Raw genomic sequence first — 19,811 nt, forward strand, 5'->3', positions numbered from 1 at the left:
AAATTTTATTACTATACATTACTCAATTTTTAATTTAAAAGTAAATTTTAAAAAACACAGTTAAACATCGATTTCCAAAACATACATACCTCCGCTGACACTAATAGCTATTGTCATGGTTGGTCTGTTGCTGGGACTTGTTGAGTCGTTATGCATTTTGGAGGGTATTCATTTACCTACTTCTGCCTTTCAAGATTTACATGAAGTGCCTTTTCTTCAGCCTTATTTATTTGCTGGAATTTCAAAATCTTTAGAAGCTAGAGTTGATAGCACATTTGCAATCTTCTTTATCATCTTTGACTGATCGACCCTATTCTACTTCCACTTGTACTTCTGCATGTTCATCCCTTCATGTCTCAAGGCCTCCTTCTTCTCAGGAGATATATTGTAGGCCGGTAGGTGGACTTCTCCCGACACGTTTATATCTCATTACCTTCACGATCTGGCAGTTTCCTCTTTGAAGGGACTTCATCTTCCCTCTGTGGCTGTGTTGACTACCTCTACTAGATTTTAACAGGGTGGTCAGTAACATGTTATCTGACTTACAGTTATTGTTCCTTTCTCTTCTAGAGTCCCTATTGATTTTTTTTTTGGGGGGGATCCCACTCAGTGGTGAGTGTTACCCAGTTGGGTATGCTTGTATTTAAATTACACACTAGCAACCTTTATATCGGTTCCTGGTTGCAATGGGCTCTGTCGAGATGAGGTGTTCCATAACTCCATCTAGACACAATTCTGGATGGTGATATCATATTACAATATTTTTAATGGGCCGCTACTCATGGACTATCAAGAGTAAAGATAAAGGGGATTTTGCCGGTCTCCGCTGATCTTAGAGTGGAATCAGTTAAGATCAGTTTGCTTTTAAAAATTAGGGAACACGGTTCACCTGTTGCACTCTCCGAAGACCTGTTCCTCAGGACTCCCCAACGCTTATGTTCCATTCTTACTTCTACTAGTGGAGCTCGAGGGTCTTTACCACACCCAGTTCCCAATCGCTGGGGTGTTGGACAGAGGACTTACCTTCAGAGTGTTGAGTTTTCTCCACTCTCAGAGAAGAGGGTGAAGTTTGGAATTATTAAGATAATTAAGGCATTGTTTTAGTTTAACTTCAGTGTCCATAATAGAGGGCAGCAACAGTTTCCTATTTTCAGAAGATTCCATGCCATTCTCTTTAAGACAAAGGACAAATTGTATCTGCATAAGTTTAAATTGCACAACATCCACTCATAAGGTGAGTAGACACACCAACACATCAAGTAAATATTCAGTAGAATTATATAGAAGGATTTTATTGCTAAGTTGTTGTACAGGTTAACTTTGCTGAAAATTTCACCACAAAAACTCAGAATGAAATTCAATCTGCATATTGGGCTTACAACCAGGTCACTCTGTTCACTGTATGTGCCTGGGAGCAGGGGAGGAACATATTCAATGGTGATAGTTTCTAATTACCTGCAACACAACAAATATGCAGTTAATGTCTTCCTCTGGGCCATCCTACAACATTTAGATTCAACTGTCGTCAGTTGCAGAAAGCAGTTGTTTTTCTGATGGTCCATCAAATCAGTTCAAACAGAGCTTCCTTCTCTCAAGCATCACACTGTTAAACAGAAATATAGAATGGAATTTCTTTGCTACTTCTCATGGCAAAGGTACAGTAGATGGCACTGGAGAAACCACAAAAAGATTGGTCTCCTCAGAAGTGATGTCTGTCAAAACAGAGGTAGCAACATCCAATGAATTCATTTACATTGCTGCCAAACAATGCAAAAATATTCAGAAAAATACATAAGCAAAGCTGACAGTGAGTCAGAAAACAGAAATCTAGATTATGTTTGGAATGAGATAATTCCCATCCCTAACACAAAACAGGTACACAGAGTCACTGTGGTTGTACCATTTGTCATCAATGTGCAGCACCATGCAAGTTCTTCTCCCAAAAGGCACCACTTCAAAGGTGCAGATGCTGATGATGGTTAAGATGGTGATCACATTGATGATGATGGTGAAGAAAACCAGACAGTGAAAAGGGATGCTAGAGCCAACCTTGGCAACAAAACAGAAGCCTTGCCTAAAGATCTTAACTTCAAGTGGAATGGTTGTCAGATACCCTGCCAGAGGAATGCCAAGAAATTTGTTGGGCAAGTTCTTGAAACTTAGGATAACAAAAGTCACGATCAAGTTCTTGAAAAAGGTGGAATTTGGCAAGTTTGTATGGTCTGACATTGATGATATAGATTCTTTTGACAGGTCCTGTGTAATCAAGGTACTCTCTGAACCACAAATGGATAGATGTGTCTAGAAATGCTTTTTCAGATGGAGTTGAGTTGGCCTAAGTACATGTATATAAATCTGTTGTCTTTTCTATACCACACATATCGCTAAGCTTGAAGTAGCATCAGAATAGAAAAGTACAACCGTCTGAGTGCGTAGGTGTAAGGACAATATTCTGAGGTGGTATTTGATGTGTATATATATATATATTCAGATAGGTAATTCCATTACCATGTCATGTAATTCTGTTACCAAACTATACTTGCTAAGTTTAAACAAACTGTGTAGATATCAGGACCAAACCTCCTTCCATGAAATAGCTACCATCCATGTCTACCTTGTAACGCCAGCCATCAGCTTCAGTTGGCTACAAGATTCAGGTGGAATGTCATGACATTTGTTGGAAACCCATTTTAAAATGTTCTGTATAATTCTATTACCAAAATAAAATCAATCACGATTTCATCCTTCTGTTATAATTTTTGATGAATACAACTGTTTATTATAGGGAAAGGTTTGTACGTTCACAGCCTACTCAAGTTATTCTTCAAGGCACAAAATGAGCTTCAGCATTTGTAACCAAATTCCAAAAATTGTTGTGAATTGTAATTCTATTAATATGGAATATTCCATTTACAAAATAAGGAATACAAGTCTATAAAAATTATTGTATACATCACTGTTTATACTTTTGAAGCAGCTCCTCTGATTTACAGTTTTGACATAATTTGCTTTTATATGCACCACAAAAATGAGTGCTCTTTGTTCCAGCAACTAAACTGTCAGCACACTATAAGTCCTGCACTTAAGTAGATGGCAAGAAAACTCTAGTCCTAGTCTTTCTGTGTTCATCACTACAAATACTTAAAGTAATTATGAAAGAGTTCAGAGTTATATAACCTCTTAATCATTTCAACCCTCATTGCAAACAGTCTATAAATTCAAACCTTTTAACAAATGTATCTGTTGCTCCTTTTTATACATTTAACATTGTACACATTTCAAATTTCAACTGCATGCAATACCATTAGAATTAAACAATGTTAACTCTAATCTTACTTAATACATGAGAGAAAAAATATCACCATTTAATTTTTTCTCTTAATAAATATGAAATTTCACTACAGTTACAACAATGCATTTGCTGCTCAAAATACATTAGCCAAGTGGCAATTTATAAACCTTATTCGACATTTATTTCAATGCTGCATCATAGATGTTAGTTCCCATCATGTTTCTTAGCATTTCTGGGCCATGGTGAATAATTGGAAAGTTTACAGGCTTACAACACTAAAATCTATAGTACAATTCCCTGCAATAGAGTGCAAATAGACTGTTGAGTAGCTTTGTATTAAGCAAATAAAATAACAAAAACATTTGTAGGTGCAGTTTAACAAGAAAGAGTACTTAAACTAATTGCTACTAGTTTATAAATGTATTATTTTTGTGTAATTCCTTTATACCAAGACTTTCCACACAGAAAACTTAAAATAGTTAGAATTTCCTACTTTACCACAAAGATCCCAAAATGGAAATTTAGGAAACTTGCACTTGCATATTTTTGTTTTATTGAGAAATAAAGTAAGTCCATTTATGATATTGCTCTTTTGTAGCATTAGTGAGCTTTTAATAACTTGTAAACGTGTAATTTTTCTAGAGTTAAACATGTAAGCTACCACTGTTTTGTCAAATACCTGTTCTGTTTCTTAATATTAAAGTAGTAAATTTTCTGTATGTTGTTATAGAACATTTATGTATGTTAACACTTTTTTTATAAAATTAATTTTTAAATAATTGAGTCTGTAAAGTTCATGTTTTGAAGGTGTATTTTAACTTTCTAACAGACTAACTTGCTTGTACTGTACTAAAAATATATCTTATCTAAGAAACACATATAAAACTTACTTAAAAGCTACCATGTAAGTAAAGTACTTTTTCTTGTTGGAAAGAATGGTATGAATGAGCTGATAAAGATAATTATTTATCAATGCATTAATTTTTATCTTAGACTGAGCTTTCAAAAGAAGATACAGATGTCTTCATCAGAGGAAGATGAAGTATTTTTTGGTGAAATTAGTGAAAAGGAGAAAGTAAAGATTCGCCGGTATGCTCATCGTAAAACTGAAGTCTTCTATTCTGGATTTAGATTAAACAGGAAGTCAATGTTAGAAGGAAATTCCTTAAATCATACTGAAGAGGTACTTGAAAAAAATACTGATATCAAAAGTCAATGTAGTAGAGAAGATGAAGAAGTAACCATTTATTCAAATAGTGATATTCCTAGTTTTTACAAAGTTGGAGACAGTTTACAAGCTAGTTCATCAGATGAAAAAAACCAAGAATTAGAAGTTTTCAATGAAAAGTCTACAGGAGTTAGTAGTGTTCTCACCTCTTCCAGTGATACAAGAAAAATTAATACACATGAGAACTATATTGACTGGTCTTTAACAAATTGGACTAAAAGTAAAACAGATGATTCTGGTATGTGTACAGATTTATTGCAAAGTGAAACTAGTAGCCAGTTGGTAGAGCTTTCGTTAGACTTGACAACTAGTAACATTTCTGGAGTAAGTGAATTAGGATCATCTGAATCAGCTGTAACAATGACATCTTCAACAAATGAGATTTTAGATGAACTACAATGTGTAGAAGACTCTCAAGTTTGTGATAAATCTGTACTTAGTGCATCAGAAAACAGAAGTTTTGAATTCCACAAATCAGAACCAAATTGTGGGTCTAAAGATGAAAAAAAAAATCATTATATTAATGCAAGTATTAATAATGCTAATGTATTACATTTCCCTGAAAATGAAAAACTTTCTCCTGAAATACGTGAATGTTCCATGTGTGTGTCTGAAGAACATAAGTTGCCTTTTATAATTCCACAAACTCTCTCCAATGAAGTGTGTATAGATTCACATGCAGAAAGGATCAGTGAGCAAAGGAAACAGGTAGAAGTAAAACTAGACTTTAAAGACTTGTGTAATGCTAGTAAAGAAAAAGTCAAGATAGATGATAAAAGGTCTATTGAAAATCTTGTAAATAGAAAGATGCTGTTAAGCAAAGAAACTGAAATAATCATACACTCGTGTAATGTTGACAGCAAAATATCTGCTGCTGACAATACGTCAGATATAAAAGAGAGAAATTGCCATTTTACTTTGTCCACATGCCAACCTGAGATTGGATGGAAAATGCAAAATAAAACATCATTTGAAAATAAAATAGAGGAAAATGCATCTGAATCTGAAAGTAATAACTTAGTAACTGAAACAAAAGTTGAAAGTAAAAAACACAGGGATGAGGAACAATGGATTGACTTTGAAACTAATGATGAAAAACAAGTTGAATTTCAAACAAATGTTAGGAAAGAAATTGATTTTCAAGCACATGATGACCAACATATTTATTTACAAGCAGATAATAGGGAAACGGTTGAATTTCCAGAAAATAATGGAAAACAAGCTGGATTTACAACAGAAAAGAGAAAAATAAATGATACTGCAACAGATATTAATATTCAAGAAAATGAAATACCAAATAAGGATGAGAATAACATAAATGCAAAATCAGATAAAAATGAAATAAAGATTACTTTATCACCTGAAAAAGAAACAGAAGTAGTGGATAATGAAAAAGACTGTCAAACATCATTTTTGTTTTTTCCTCTTGACAAAGGACCCTGGGCAGCCTTACGCAAGTCAGACCTTCGTCCCAGCTTGTTACAGCATATAGCAGCAACATTACATAGGAAAGAACAAAACAAGAAAAGCTTTTTAGACAGTTCAGATGGTAAATGTCTTCCTTCAGACAGCCAATTTTTAGAAAATACTGTACAAAGCTTAAAAGAAAACATTCCAAACAATCAACAGTATTCTCCAATTTCTAAAGAGTGTACCCAAAGACGAGGTAAAGATAAAATCAGTGAGTTAATTATTCAAGAACAAAACAAATACCATATAGATTTAGCTTCTAATAACGAAATTCAAAATATTAAAGAGTCTCATTGTTCTCCTTCTGGAACTGAAACTGTGAAAAGAACTCTTTTTATTGATATTTCTTCAAAAAATTATTTGGCACCATCAGGCAGTTCTAGAGAAGAGTCTAATCAACAATCTAAATGTTCATCTTATCAGCAAATAAAGAACAAACCCAATAAATCCACTCAAGTAAAAATGAACTCCCCAAAATTGTTAGATTCTCCTGTACAAAGGATTTTTCCTGCACCTACTAAGACTCTACAAGTGAAGTCTTGTGCTGCTTTTAGTTCCCCTACAGGAAAATACATTTTCAGAAAACCACTGACGTCAGCATGCAAGAAAAACCTTCAAACAAAGAAACAGCCCTCTAAAAGAACTCCTAAGAAACACATAAATGTTATCAGCCCTGTTGCTCAGGTGAATCTTAATTTGAAATTAATATTAATAGCAAATTTGTGTTGTTCAATCTCTTCATTTTGTTTTGTTTTGATTCTTGAAGTAATGCATAAATAAGAATGCTGACAATTATCAATTTTTTACATGTGCATTAATGAGTTAAGTTTATATTATGAAAGATAATTTTGATTATCCTGTTTTATATACTATAATTATTAAATTATTAATATTTATTGTCAATTCATGAATTAACGTAATCCTCTTTCCAAACTACCTTAAGTTAAGATTGGATGTTTCTGATGATTTATCATATTTGTAAATAGCTATAAATGCTTTAAATTTCAGTATATTCAAGAAAACCCTCCACCTCCGTTGATTCGTACTTTCAGACCAAAGGCAAAAGGACATCTTGCATCAGTTAACAAATTGGCTTCACCTGAGGTATGTACAGTCGTAGTAAATGCCTTGACAAAGTAATAAGATACACGCACATTTATGACACCAAAAATTTTATTTCTTAGATAGGTTTATATCTCATTGATGATTGTTGTAAAATCCTCTTTCTTAAGCACTTGTATTCATATACATTGAGTGTCTGTGCAAGTTTTAAAAAAGCATAGTGATACTTAAAGTTCATCTATTGTCCTTGTGATAATTTCTCATATAATAAATGCTGGTAACAAGTTAGCATTTTTTTTTTTTTAACAAAAGTGTTACAGTAAGAAAGTTCCTAAAAATCGTTGGCATGTATGGTCCTGATTAAAATAGGGCTTAGGTTCATACTGCCCAATGAGACTCTTTTAATAGATTGCTGTTTTTAATCTTATATCACATTACAAAATGTTGAAAGGCTATGGAATGAGTTCAAATTGTATGAATCACACAAAAAAAAAAATCAGTTCATCTTTTTGCGTGGATTTAAAATGCACCAATACCATGATATACAGAGTACTGTTTTATGAAATCATGATTTAATATACTGTAATTTTCTCTCCTTGAATTGGGGGGGGGGGGTACAATCACAATCTCGATGGAGGATGTCTGCGACCTGATTCGGAAGAGTCTTTCATGCGGCCCAGGGTCTTTCGCCACAGGGTTCATTGGTTTTTGTTCGTGAACCTGAATATACTGGGGAGAATTTAGACACTGTTTACTGCTTCTTTTTTCACTAGGACTGACTACTGAGGGATCATCTGATCAGCCACCCTCTGTTCATTTTCTGCAGTTAGTTATGCGAGTTTGTGAAGTTTTGGGATAAACCTTGTTGCTTTCGAGTCTACCCCTGCCATTGTTGTCAGATAGATCTTGGGGAATTACTTAGTTCTTCCTCCTTCCCTTGATATTGCCTTGCATGCAGGGAGGTTTGCAATGCAATTATGAGAGGGGTATCACTATGCCTTGCCCCCCTCCTTTATTTGAACAACATGCCCTGGCTTATCATCATCACAATGATGTATGTCTAGACACTCAACAGTTGGATCTGTTGTTGGATATATATGGGGTTCCAGAATCGAACCTGTTATCAGTCTTAACAGATCTCAATTTTTGTGGATATGTTTGACTCTTACTACTGTATTGTGATTCTTCTCTTCCCTTCATCTTTTGTCTGAAGCATATCAATGCTCTCCTTATCAATTTGACAATGAACTGGGACTCTTACTGGTTACCACAATGGCTCGTTTGTCCTCTTCAGGCCTTGCGTTGGTGTCATGGTTGATCTGTTGCTGGGACTTATTGAGTCAAGATGTCTTGTTGGAGGGTATTTGTTTGCTGTCCTCTGCTTTTTGTGATTTATGGAAGACACCCTTTCTTCAGCCTTACTTGTTTGCCGGAGTCCCTAAAACTTTAAAAGCTCAAATTGAAACAGTACGTTTGCAGTCTTCTTTATCGTCATTGGCTGCTCTCCTCTCTTCTACTCCAATGGGTTATTCTGAAAGAATGACCATTCGTGTTTCACAGCCCCCACCTTTGACGCCTCGTCCTATTGCCTCAGAGATCTTCAGACGGGTTGGGACAACAGCATTGGTGACTACCCATCTTCACCAGGTCCTGTGTGAGGATGGTTACATTTGGCATTCATTCACCATCAATCCTTGGGTTCTCAGAGTGCTGGAATCGGGGTTCAAGATTCAGTTTACTTCTCCCCTTTTTTGTCCTCTCATCCGGTTGTCTTTTCTCCTCCTTCAGACCTCATAGACGTGCAGACCTTTGCTCTGGGCCATTCAGAGGGTTGTTCAACAAATGAGCCATCAAGAATGTGAATTCCATTAATCCAGGATTCTATTCTTGTCTATTTCTGGTACCCAAGAAAACTGGAGATTGGCATCCTATCATCAATCTTTCTCTACTCAATCACTTCCTACAGCCTCCTCCTTTCACCATGGAATCTTTTCTTCAACTTTGATAGCACTTCACACCAGGTCTTTGGATAACCAAGTTTGATATTACAGGTGCCTACCTTTACATCCCCATTCTTGCCAATTTCTATGTTTTGTGCACGAGGACTAGGTGTTGCAGTTCCGAGCTCTCCCGTTAAATTTGCTTCAGCACCATATGTTCTCTGCTGAGTAGTACAAGCCTTTGTGTGGCATCTCCATTTTCTGGTTCTGTGCACACATCACTATATGGATGATTGGCTTCTCTTGGCACCAACCCGTCATGTTGCTGAACCCAATACCCAGATTCTCCTTCCAAACCCAGAAGGGTGGGCTTCATTATCAGGTTGAAAAATTCATTCTCTCACCCATTCAATACCTGGTGCATCTTGGGGTGTTTTTCAACACACAATTGAGTCAGGCTCAACCATCTCCCCTCAGACTTCACAATATGGAAGGGATTGTCAGGCATTTGTTTACGTCACCTTCTCCTACTGCACGGATAGTTCTGTCTGTTTTGGGGATTTGGACTACCTAGAATCCTTCATGGCATTGGGTTCAACCCATATGAGTTTGGATCAAACAGTCTCTTTGCTCGAGAACAATTTTGCAGATCTCAAGTGGTGGCTAGACAGGAACTATCAGAGTCCCAATACCACCTCCTTGTTCGGAAATCCATCTCTTCACGGATGGGGTGCTTTTCTTCGGGGGGGCAGGAATTCCAGGATATATGGACAGACTATGAATCTACCCTGCTTTTCTACATTCTCAAACTTCTTGCGGTATGCCAAGTGATGATTCAAGGTCTCCCTGTTTTGCACGGCAAAATTTTCATGATCCATTTAGACAACTCCACAGTGGTATCATTCACGTCAGGGAGGTACCCATTTTCAAGATCTTTTTTTTTGGACTTTGGATCTTCTTTATTGGGCTCATTCCCATGACATCCATCTTTTTGGTTTGTCATGTATCAGGGGATACGAATTTTATAGCAGATCATCTTTCCCGATTCCATTAGATTCTTACAACAGAATGGATGTTACATCAGGAGGACCCTTTAATGGATTTGTTCTCAGTTTGAGTCTCCGATGATTGACGCTATTGCAACCCATTGGAATGCTCGCCTACAGTTGTTCTGGTCTCCAATTCTGCATCCACAAGCTCTGGCGATAGATTCTTTCAGTCAAGACTGGATGGAATTACATTTGTATGCCTTTCCTCCTATTCGTCTCTTATCCGGAGTCTTGTCTATGATTCGTTCCAACCAATGTCAGGTTCTCTTGATAGCACCTTTTTGGCCTGCTCAGACATGGTTTCCTCTTCTTCAGTTGCTCCAGGAATGTCCACCTCTACCTCTTTGCCCACCATTGTTGAGACAACCTCAGTCCAACATTCAACACCTGGATGTTCAAGCTTCATGCATGGAAGTTATGCGGTCCTTTGCCTGACATAAGGGTTTAACTTCTTAAGTTTCCATTTATTTGAATAAATCCCTCCGTTAGCTTACTATGGCAATCTATCAACGGAAATGGACTATATATCGTCAGTGATGTCTTTGGAGAGCCTTCAACCCACTTCATCCAACAATCTCTATAGTCTCACGTTTTTTGACATAGATTTTTGGGAGAGGTTTGCCTTCTTCTACCGTTGCTTTCTATAAAGCATCTTTAGCTGCTATCTTTTGATATTCTAAGTATAGGAAGATTTTTGACTCTCCTGTGCTATCTCATCCCTTATGATCCTTTTGTATTCTTTGACAAAAATGACCTTTTCAATTTTCTTAATTGGGCTTGTTGTTTGACAGGCATTATCACATCATCCTTTCGATCCTATGGCATCCTGTTCATTGTATCACGTTTTCCTCAAGATATTTTTAATTTTTGTTAGCTTCACATATGCCGCCTTTCTGATTTATTTGCTATCCATGTTCAGTGGACTATCTATCATTCCACCTATGTTTTGCTCTGTCCAGACAGATCCTTTCTATCAAAAACTTGCTGCCAGAGAAGGGAATAAATCCTTTTCTCCTATTTATTAACCTGGCATTTCTCATTTTTACAGTCATTCAGACCCAGATCATTTGTTGTGTCCATTCAGAGCACTTAGATTTCATGTGGCTACTACCAAACCATTCAAGGGCACTAGGAATTGGGGTTATCTATTGATGATTGTAATATGCTGCACGTCACTTCTCGCCAGATTCAGCATCTGTAAATGCTGTTGGCTGCTCATCTGAACTGTTCTCTGAAGGACATTTTATGGACCAGTATGTGGTCTTTTCCCAACACATCTTATCTCATTACCTTGGCAGTTTCCTCTTCCATGGGATTTTGCTTTCCACCTGTGGCTGTGTTAACTACCTCTGCTAGATTTTAACAGGGAGGTGGGTAACTTTCTTACCTGCTTTATGGTTGTTCTAATTTTTCTTCCAGGGTCCCTCTTTATTTCTTTTGGATCCCACTCAGTGATGAGTGTTACCTAGTCAGGTGTGCTTGTATTTTTCAAATCCACACTAGCAACCTTTATATCAGTTCATGGTTGCAACAGGTTCTGTCGAGATGAGGTGTTCCATGAAATCATCTAGATGCGATTCTGGATGGTACTATTATATTACACTACAACTCCAATGGACTGCTACTCATGGACTATCATGTGTAAAGCTAAAGGGGATTTTGCCAGTCCTTCCTGATCTTGAGCTGCATCAGTTGAGATTGGTTTTCTTTTAAAACTTGTGGATTGTGGTTATTGTTGAGTTTTCTCCACTCTCTAAGAAGAGGGCAAAGAGTTGGGGACACTCCTGCCTGGGTCCCTGGAAGTTTTTCCCAGATGTCAGTAGGAGCAGGACCAACCAATGCAGGTGCCTACTCATAAAACCAGTCCAGATTTTGGGTGTGCTTGGAACCTCTTATGAACACTGTCAAGTCTTAGGTTATTCATACAGGGGGTCCACTATTTCTTCATTAATCCGAATGTGACGTGGTCCCATCTTAGGCCCTTGGTGGAACAGTGTTCCACTTACCCATGAAATTATGGAGAGGACGTGGTTGGGGAGTGAAGATGACTGTTTGTAAATCCAGAATGGATGAGTTCTGGACCTTGGATGGGGTATGGCATATATGATCTTGTCAATCCAGACCTGGGATATTGCCTTTTGGACTTCTTCAGGTTGACCAGACGGTTTGTCCACTTTGGTGTTGCTTTCTTTCTATCGTAAATCTGGTAGTTCAAAATGCATCATTCCGTGACTGCCGGTAGGGATCCTATCACAAAGATATGTATATATTTGTAACCCAACTGCCCTGGCCACCAATATGGGATATGGGTATCATGACCCCTTAAATCCAGCCTCGAGTCATGGAACCTCAGCTGTGTGGTTGGAGCTGGCCCATTATACTTCCTTGTGTAATATTCCACACTTTTCACTTTTGAGTAGTTCTGGGTGAAGAGCATACCTGTTTTGGATGTAGTGCAGTTTTCCCCACCTGGGTACCACTTCTTGTGGTACATATTTGTTCTAGGCAGATGCTTTCTGTATGAACTATGCTCTCACTAGCCCCACTACCTTCTCAGTGTGGGATTCTAGCTATAAGTGGCAGAGGAGGTATGTATGTTTTGGAAGTTATCATTTTCCTAATCAGAAAATGTATTTCCAAACATACCTACTGCTGACACTCTCCCTCCCTTCCTCCCCACTAAGAGCCGGTGTTAGTGACTGAGATGGGGTAAGTCTCAAAAAAGTTATTATATTGTCTGCATACAGTGTGTATATACAGTACCTGCATAGAGGGCCAGTGTAAAGTTTTGCAAATTAGATATTGCCAAGGGCAGTCGGATGGGGTATAAAAGACTGTAGCAAGCGAACAAACTGTTTAGTTGGCAAAGAACAGTGGAAGATGCAGACTGAGAAATAGCTATAGGTGTCAGCAGAGGTAAGTATATTTGGAAATACATTTTCAGATTAGGAAAATTATAACTTTTTTTTTTCCTTTAAAATGGTATTTCTAAGTATAACTTGACATTTATAAGCATATTGAGAAATGTTATTAGTTAAAATATAAGTGTAAAAGAAGTACACCTGTCTAAACAATATATTGCCACACATCAATGCACTTAAAACAAAGCAAATGGAAGTGCTAGTTAACATAATAAATCTGTAGTTTGTTGTAAAAAAACATTTTGTTAAGACATTTCTCATCAGTTTATCTTGTCTTGATGCACTTTTGGTATTTTAGTTCAATATCTGGTTTGTATAAAATGCTCCATCAGTTAAGTAAGTTTTTATGGAGCTTTATGATTATAATCCTTATATTTACATTCAATAAAAACAACTATTCTATATGTATCTTTACAATTTGGTACTTTAAAGTCCTTACGAGTAGTGCATTTTTTTTTATTCACATCAAAGAAACCAAAATTAGACTGTAGTCGAGATTTGTCTTTTAAAACTATATTATATCTGTTAAAAAGTAAAACACAATTTTAAACAAAGAACCATACATCAACAAGATATATTTATTAAACCTTAATAAAACTCTAGTTGTGACTTCTTTGTTTCATGTTTTGTGTGTATATATGATGATTTGATTTGATTTTTTTTTACAAATTTCTTCATATGAAATTGGTGAATGGAGGTTAACACTGACAGACAGTGTATCCCCACTGCAATGTGGGTCCTACTTCCGCAGTCACCTCCAAATCTCAGGGCACATTTTATATCCCACATTATAGCCTGTACCCTGGGGATCCGTTTTAATGTTCCTGTAATTGTTATTAACCGACAGGCTTGTTTCTGGCTTGAAAAAGAGCTTTTGCTCGAAATGTTGCCAAGTTATTAAATTATTGCCATAGTTTTTTTTCTATAGAAGTCTAATTTAATACTATGTAGTGTATACACTTCTAGACTTGTTATTCCAGACAATGCAGTATTGTTTTATATGTTTATAAGAGTGTTCACAACAATGTTGAGACCTTAAGTGATGTTTGTATATGGTGTTACAAACAAAACACACAAAAAATAACAATGAACGTGTATAGTTTGAATTAAAATTACAGAAACATAACTTAAATAGCATTATGCTTAAATCCTCACTTAACAAAATGCCAATTTAACATCAGTCTGTTAAAGATTTAATGACTAGTTCTCACAAAAAGTCAACAGTTAATAATGTTAATTATTATAGCTAAGGAAGCTTAACATGTTAACATTTCTCTAGGCACAATGAGGCTCACCTGGCATTCAAAATATAACTTGGATTACTATAGAACATTTCTGCAGAGATGATGGTTACTGGAATTACCAGGTACTTAACAGAAAGTCTACTAAGTTGTGGAATGGGCATTATCTGCTCAGAAGTTATATGGGTTACCTTGTAGATGTAAAGAGTGAGTGGCCATGTACTTATTTACTTATTCTTCAACAATCATTTCAGGAAATTTCTGTAGTATGAACATGTTTTGTAAATTATTGTAAATTATTGTAAATCGACAGCTGCTTCAAACCAGCAGTGGTTGTTTTCTTTGTTGGTAGTTTTTAAACTTCCTGGGAGTTGAAACTACATGAAGGTGTCTCCCTTCCACAATAGACTGACTTTGCTCATTATCCCTGAAAACTGAGTATTTGGTCAACAGTTGAATAACTTCATCCTTTATCATATTCATTTAAGAATGGCATATCTTTAAGTCTGATATCCAGAAAGCACACTTCCATCATGATGTCAAAATTAGCAGCTGATATATATATCTTTTCAAGATCATCTGTGCTATCACTCCTGAATCAACTTTGGCCTGTTCTAGGAGGATGTTTAATTCGTGCAGTGTAGTTAACAAATTTGATACAGTGACATAAGATTCATTGCTGAAGTCTTGAGTAAGTTATGAAAAAAGCTCCAAAATTTCAACCAGCTTTAATCATTTCTAATTTTGGTATTAACTCTGGTTTATAAAACTCCATTGGTGTTGCACATATGGATTGTTGTTGCTTTACAATTATCCTCAACATGACATAAATGCTGCTCCATTAAGTCTCGAAATGTAGAATCACCTCGTGTTCTGGTAAACCAAGTTGTTTTTGCTTGTTAACAAGTATTTGGCAATAGCATTTAATTGAAATGCTCAGCCAACTTAGAACAGTATGTGATCACTTTGTCCATTCCTGCATTTAATCCTTTCTTGATAACCAAGTTCAAAGTATGACCAAAGCATAGTATGCACATATTAACTTTTGATCTATATTACTGATAGTTTTCACACAGTTGAAAGTGTTGTCTGGCACATTTACTTCTACCTTCAACATATTCCAACTTTCTAGAACTGGGTAACAGCCTGAGCTATAACTTCAGCAGTATGAGGTGATAGGTCACAGTTTTGAAGAATATAGGTTTTCAAAAACCATTGTTGGTTTATGAAATAAACAGTCAACCCAAAATACCGGTCATTCGCTCTAGAGCTGGGTCTCTCAACCTGGGTTCCAACCTGCTCTTTAGACAAATAAGATTGAAGGATATAAAAATTTTCTATCACGTCAGCTAGACAATATTATAGAGACTATTTTATGTCAAATATTTGAATTCTCAGAGGAGAGGTAAATAATTTAAAGAAAAGGCAATGACAAGAAAACAATGTGTCACAATTCTCACACTAGGGAATATTGAGGATGTTTTTAAACATTTTTTTGAATAGAATTAAGAACTTTAAACTTATATAATATTAAATTTAATATTTAATCTAATGTTATGTTTCAATTTCACCTGCAATAATGAGTTAATACATATAATGTGTTTCTCATATATATATATATATACACACACAATAGGGTTCCACTGCAAATAAAGGTTGAAAATCCCTGCTCTAGAGGTTCACATGCAAAAAGTAATGACCATGTCACTTGTCTTAGAAAATTGGTCCATCCATAACTTCTTGAATGCTGATGTACAGAGTTGGGATAAGAATCCCACTTAATTCTTTCCTTGATGGCACTTGATATTTTGGATCAAGATATTCAAGCAATATTACAAAGCTAGATTCTTCTACAGTTCACAGTGGATACATACACTTAGCTATGTAGTTTATTAATACATCTGTCACCTTTTTCTGCTTCATGTTCTTTTTAGGATACTTGGTTTTAGCTGTTAAAGACTTGTATAGTTGACTGTCCTTTCAGTGATTGTTGTACGGATGTTGAACTTGCAATGTTGTCACTAAAGTTGCTGGTAACTGATGATTTATTTTCAGTTAAAGCCAATATTGCTGGAATTTTAACAATAATGTTTTGATGCTTTTCCCTAAATGCAGCACTCTAGAGAAGTTATAAATGGTTTTGCATGTTCATAGTATTGCTCATAAATTTCAGCATTGCTTCACAAGTTATGCACACATGTTCATTTATGATGGTATTCTCAATAGCCAAAAGGTTCCCATACAGCTGATTTTTTTTGCAAATTATTCGTCTTTACAAAACAATCAATGTCTTGTTCACTCCTTTGCTCTGCTGTTGCTAATGGTTGTTTTCTATACACACTATCACTTTATGACTGTGAAGTTAACACACATGACATGTAATTTCGCTTTTATTTGCCTATGCATTAGATGTAGATTTGAGAATATTTTAGACTACTAACTTTTAACCAATCTTCATTAGTATAGTAAAGGGTGCTGCACAAACAGTCATAGTTGAGAAAAATGGTTTAAGAAAACTGGGACATTTCGTACTTAGTAAACTAATTCTTTATTTAAATACCATTATTGTTAAAGAAAAGAGTTTATAGTAGATAGAGGAATAGCTGCAATGTGAAAGATTCTTAACATATGTGAATGATGTCTTAGTGTTTGGTAACATGTTAGAGTCTGCAGCTAAGAACTTGAAAGTGGTATTCCTATGGATACAGGTCTGTATATGTCTTGTTTACTAACTACAGACTACATTTATTGCTATGATAACTGTTGACAACTGGCATTTATAGCAGAGCATACTGCAGGATAAGGTTTAAGGTAAAACATTGGACATACTCAGACAAGACTACACTGTACATAAAATCATTTCATGTATGTAGAAAACTATTATTGCCAATTGTAAAAACAGATCCAACTATGATATTAGTGTTCACTTTGAATTATTCGATAATCATTTGTTAAAGTACTTTTATAACATCCTGTTCAGTCTGTAATTTATTTGTTTTTCTATATTTTATGTCCCACAAACTGCCAGTGTCCTGCAAAACTAATGAAAATTAATTTTCATTAGCCAAATATTTGGTTATTCAACCAAAGAACTTGGTCTGATACTTAGTACCAAAACTATTTCTATTAAGCACAAAAATGTTTAACATTGTTCACTTAAAAATGGATAATAAGAGTATTTTGGTTTTTGTATTCCTAGCTTGTGAAACAGAAGATAGTTGAAGATAAGAAAAAGGATGCAGAACCTTGTGTAAGTCTAGAATCTAATGACTCAACACCAGTTCTCCCTGCAGCTAAATACCAAGCAAAAACAGTTCCCAGGCTGGTAAGTTAGTAACCAAAACTTGAATGATGGAAAGATACTGTCTATTTAATATTTAAAATTATTTGGGTATAGAAATAGTTTAAATAGAAGTACAGTATAATTGGGAAAATGGTAAACACTTAAAAATATATAAAGATTATTTATTGGGAAAAAAAATTAACCTAATTGTTCCAGATGATTAAATGCTGGTATCAGTAGGGTAGTTTTTCCTACATTCTTAACATGTACATCAGAAGTCATAGTTTTGTTTTTGTATAAAATATTAGAATAATGTATATGTATGTAAGAAATAAGGAGGGTTGTCCTGGATTATTCAAGTGTCTTGGGTTTCTCAACTCCAAAGGTTTTAAGAAAAGATTAACCTTTCAAAGTTGTTGGTTGCCTTTATAATGATATTTTGCAATCACAAATTTCTTTTATACATATCCACTAGAATGATGTATTTGATATCTTTCCGAGGATGCACATAATCACAAGAAGTGTTCCCTGATATTAGGTCATGTCTTTTGTGTAATACATTATTTTGGTAGTCATAGAACTTGTTACATTACAGAACTTTTATGAGTAGATTACCTTGTTCAGACCTCATTCTTTCTGTGGAATATTCTTTTTATATTTTTGTGTTTGCAGTTACTGCAAAAGCATTTAGATTTCCCAGTGCTTTAAACTTTTATAAGATTCCCCTTCTGGAGGTTCACAAGCTCCATTCAGTGGAATTGAATGCTTTTCATGTGTGCGTGTGTGTCTCTATCTATATATACTTATCTCTCAATGCATGCTTATAATTTGAGAAATAACAGATGTTGTATAGAGAATTATTCATTAATTTTTTTATTGTTGTCTGTACATTGATAATGTTCTTTGAATTATTGTCTATATTTTGTAAAAGGGATACATAAATTTCTGTGGACATTGTCTTTCTCCATCATATATGCTATGTGGATCTAAAGTTCTCAAATCATATGCTAGTGGCTTAGGATATCTTGTACAATGTTCTGGATTCCCACTCCTTCATGTTATTCTATTACTTTTTTGTATTTCAGTTGAAATGAAAGTTTTGGTTTTTTGTCACCCATTGTAACACTGTTAGTTCAGTATGTCCAAAAATGTTTGTTAGATGCTCAAATTAATCTTTTATTATAATTATGAATCATTATAACCCATGTTTTGTGTAAAATGTTCACAAGAATGAGTGTAACTTTTCAGAATTATTGACATTAGATAGAAAAAATGTTCATTTGTACAGAAAAAGAACTTCAAATTAGATGCTGTACGCAGCGCAAAACACATTTACTGTGAAAATTGATGATGTGTTCAAGGCACAGTTGTAGTTGTTATCTTTACATCAATGGCATCAGTCTATTAACTCTTTCGAGACTTGTCAGGGGTGAAAGGCCATGTCATTTCGTTTGTTGACTCGCATTCAAAATTTTATTGTACTACTATTTCATGAATTTTTGTCAATAAGTTTGGTATCAAACTGTAGATTATAATTCAAATTTTAGTACTATACATTACTCAATTTTTTTAATTTAAAAAGTAAATATTAAAAAATACAGATAGATATTGATTTTTATGTGTGTATGTTGAATGCAGCACTTGTTCAAATTAGGTCTATAGTTTTTTATGAATTAGAAACTCAAATTAACGATGTTGACAAGCTTGAATATAAAATATGAAGGTCTTATCTTTTCTATTTGCTAAGATATTGCTCATATAATAAATCAAACACAGTGTCACCCCACCCACCTCTTTCCATTTTTGGAAATTCTCCTCTATATACACTTACTTCTATATATGACATGAATAACCAATCAGAAGCTCAGATGTCCCTTTAGTGGCTTTCTCAGCCATTTTAACGGGCTTGGGTGCCATTTCTTTCTTTTGAACTAATACGTCAAGGATGTTGAGTCTGCTTGAAATTTTATATTTTTTTACCCTAAAATACATCTTGTTTACTAAGCTTGATAAATTATTGTGGAATTATGTGGTATTGATGTAGTAATTTATGATTTTTTTAGTTATTCAAATGTATATATAGAACCTAGAAAAAATTGTTTTGTTACATATCCTCCACATGCAAAATTTTTAAAGTCTTAGCAACCTACATCAAGCAGCAACCAAGTACAAAGATCATAACTAGAAGAGATGATTGTTTGCTTTACTTCATTTACTGTTTTATGTTTTAAGAAATATGAGTTTAAGAACTTATTTCAAAAATAGCAATAAGCTATTTACATATATAATGTATAATAATTGAAATGTGACTGTATTTTATAAAAT

The 19,811-nt window shown here is 35.0% G+C and overlaps 1 protein-coding gene across 1 annotated transcript in view; it reads left to right on the forward strand.

The window, feature by feature from the left end:
- The window catches only part of LOC111086152, a 44,825-nt gene that overhangs the window by 2,446 nt on the left and 22,568 nt on the right, over window positions 1–19,811 (forward strand). The window contains exons 2-4 of the mRNA XM_022387842.1: window positions 4,286–6,674; window positions 6,999–7,094; window positions 17,403–17,528. Coding sequence (XP_022243550.1) covers window positions 4,311–6,674; window positions 6,999–7,094; window positions 17,403–17,528 — 2,586 coding nt within the window. The 5' untranslated portion in view covers window positions 4,286–4,310. The remainder of the gene's footprint in view (window positions 1–4,285; window positions 6,675–6,998; window positions 7,095–17,402; window positions 17,529–19,811) is intronic.

The sequence above is a fragment of the Limulus polyphemus genome, unplaced genomic scaffold, assembly GCF_000517525.1.
Source record: "Limulus polyphemus unplaced genomic scaffold, Limulus_polyphemus-2.1.2 Scaffold884, whole genome shotgun sequence".
NCBI classification, from domain to species: Eukaryota; Metazoa; Arthropoda; class Merostomata; order Xiphosura; family Limulidae; genus Limulus; species Limulus polyphemus.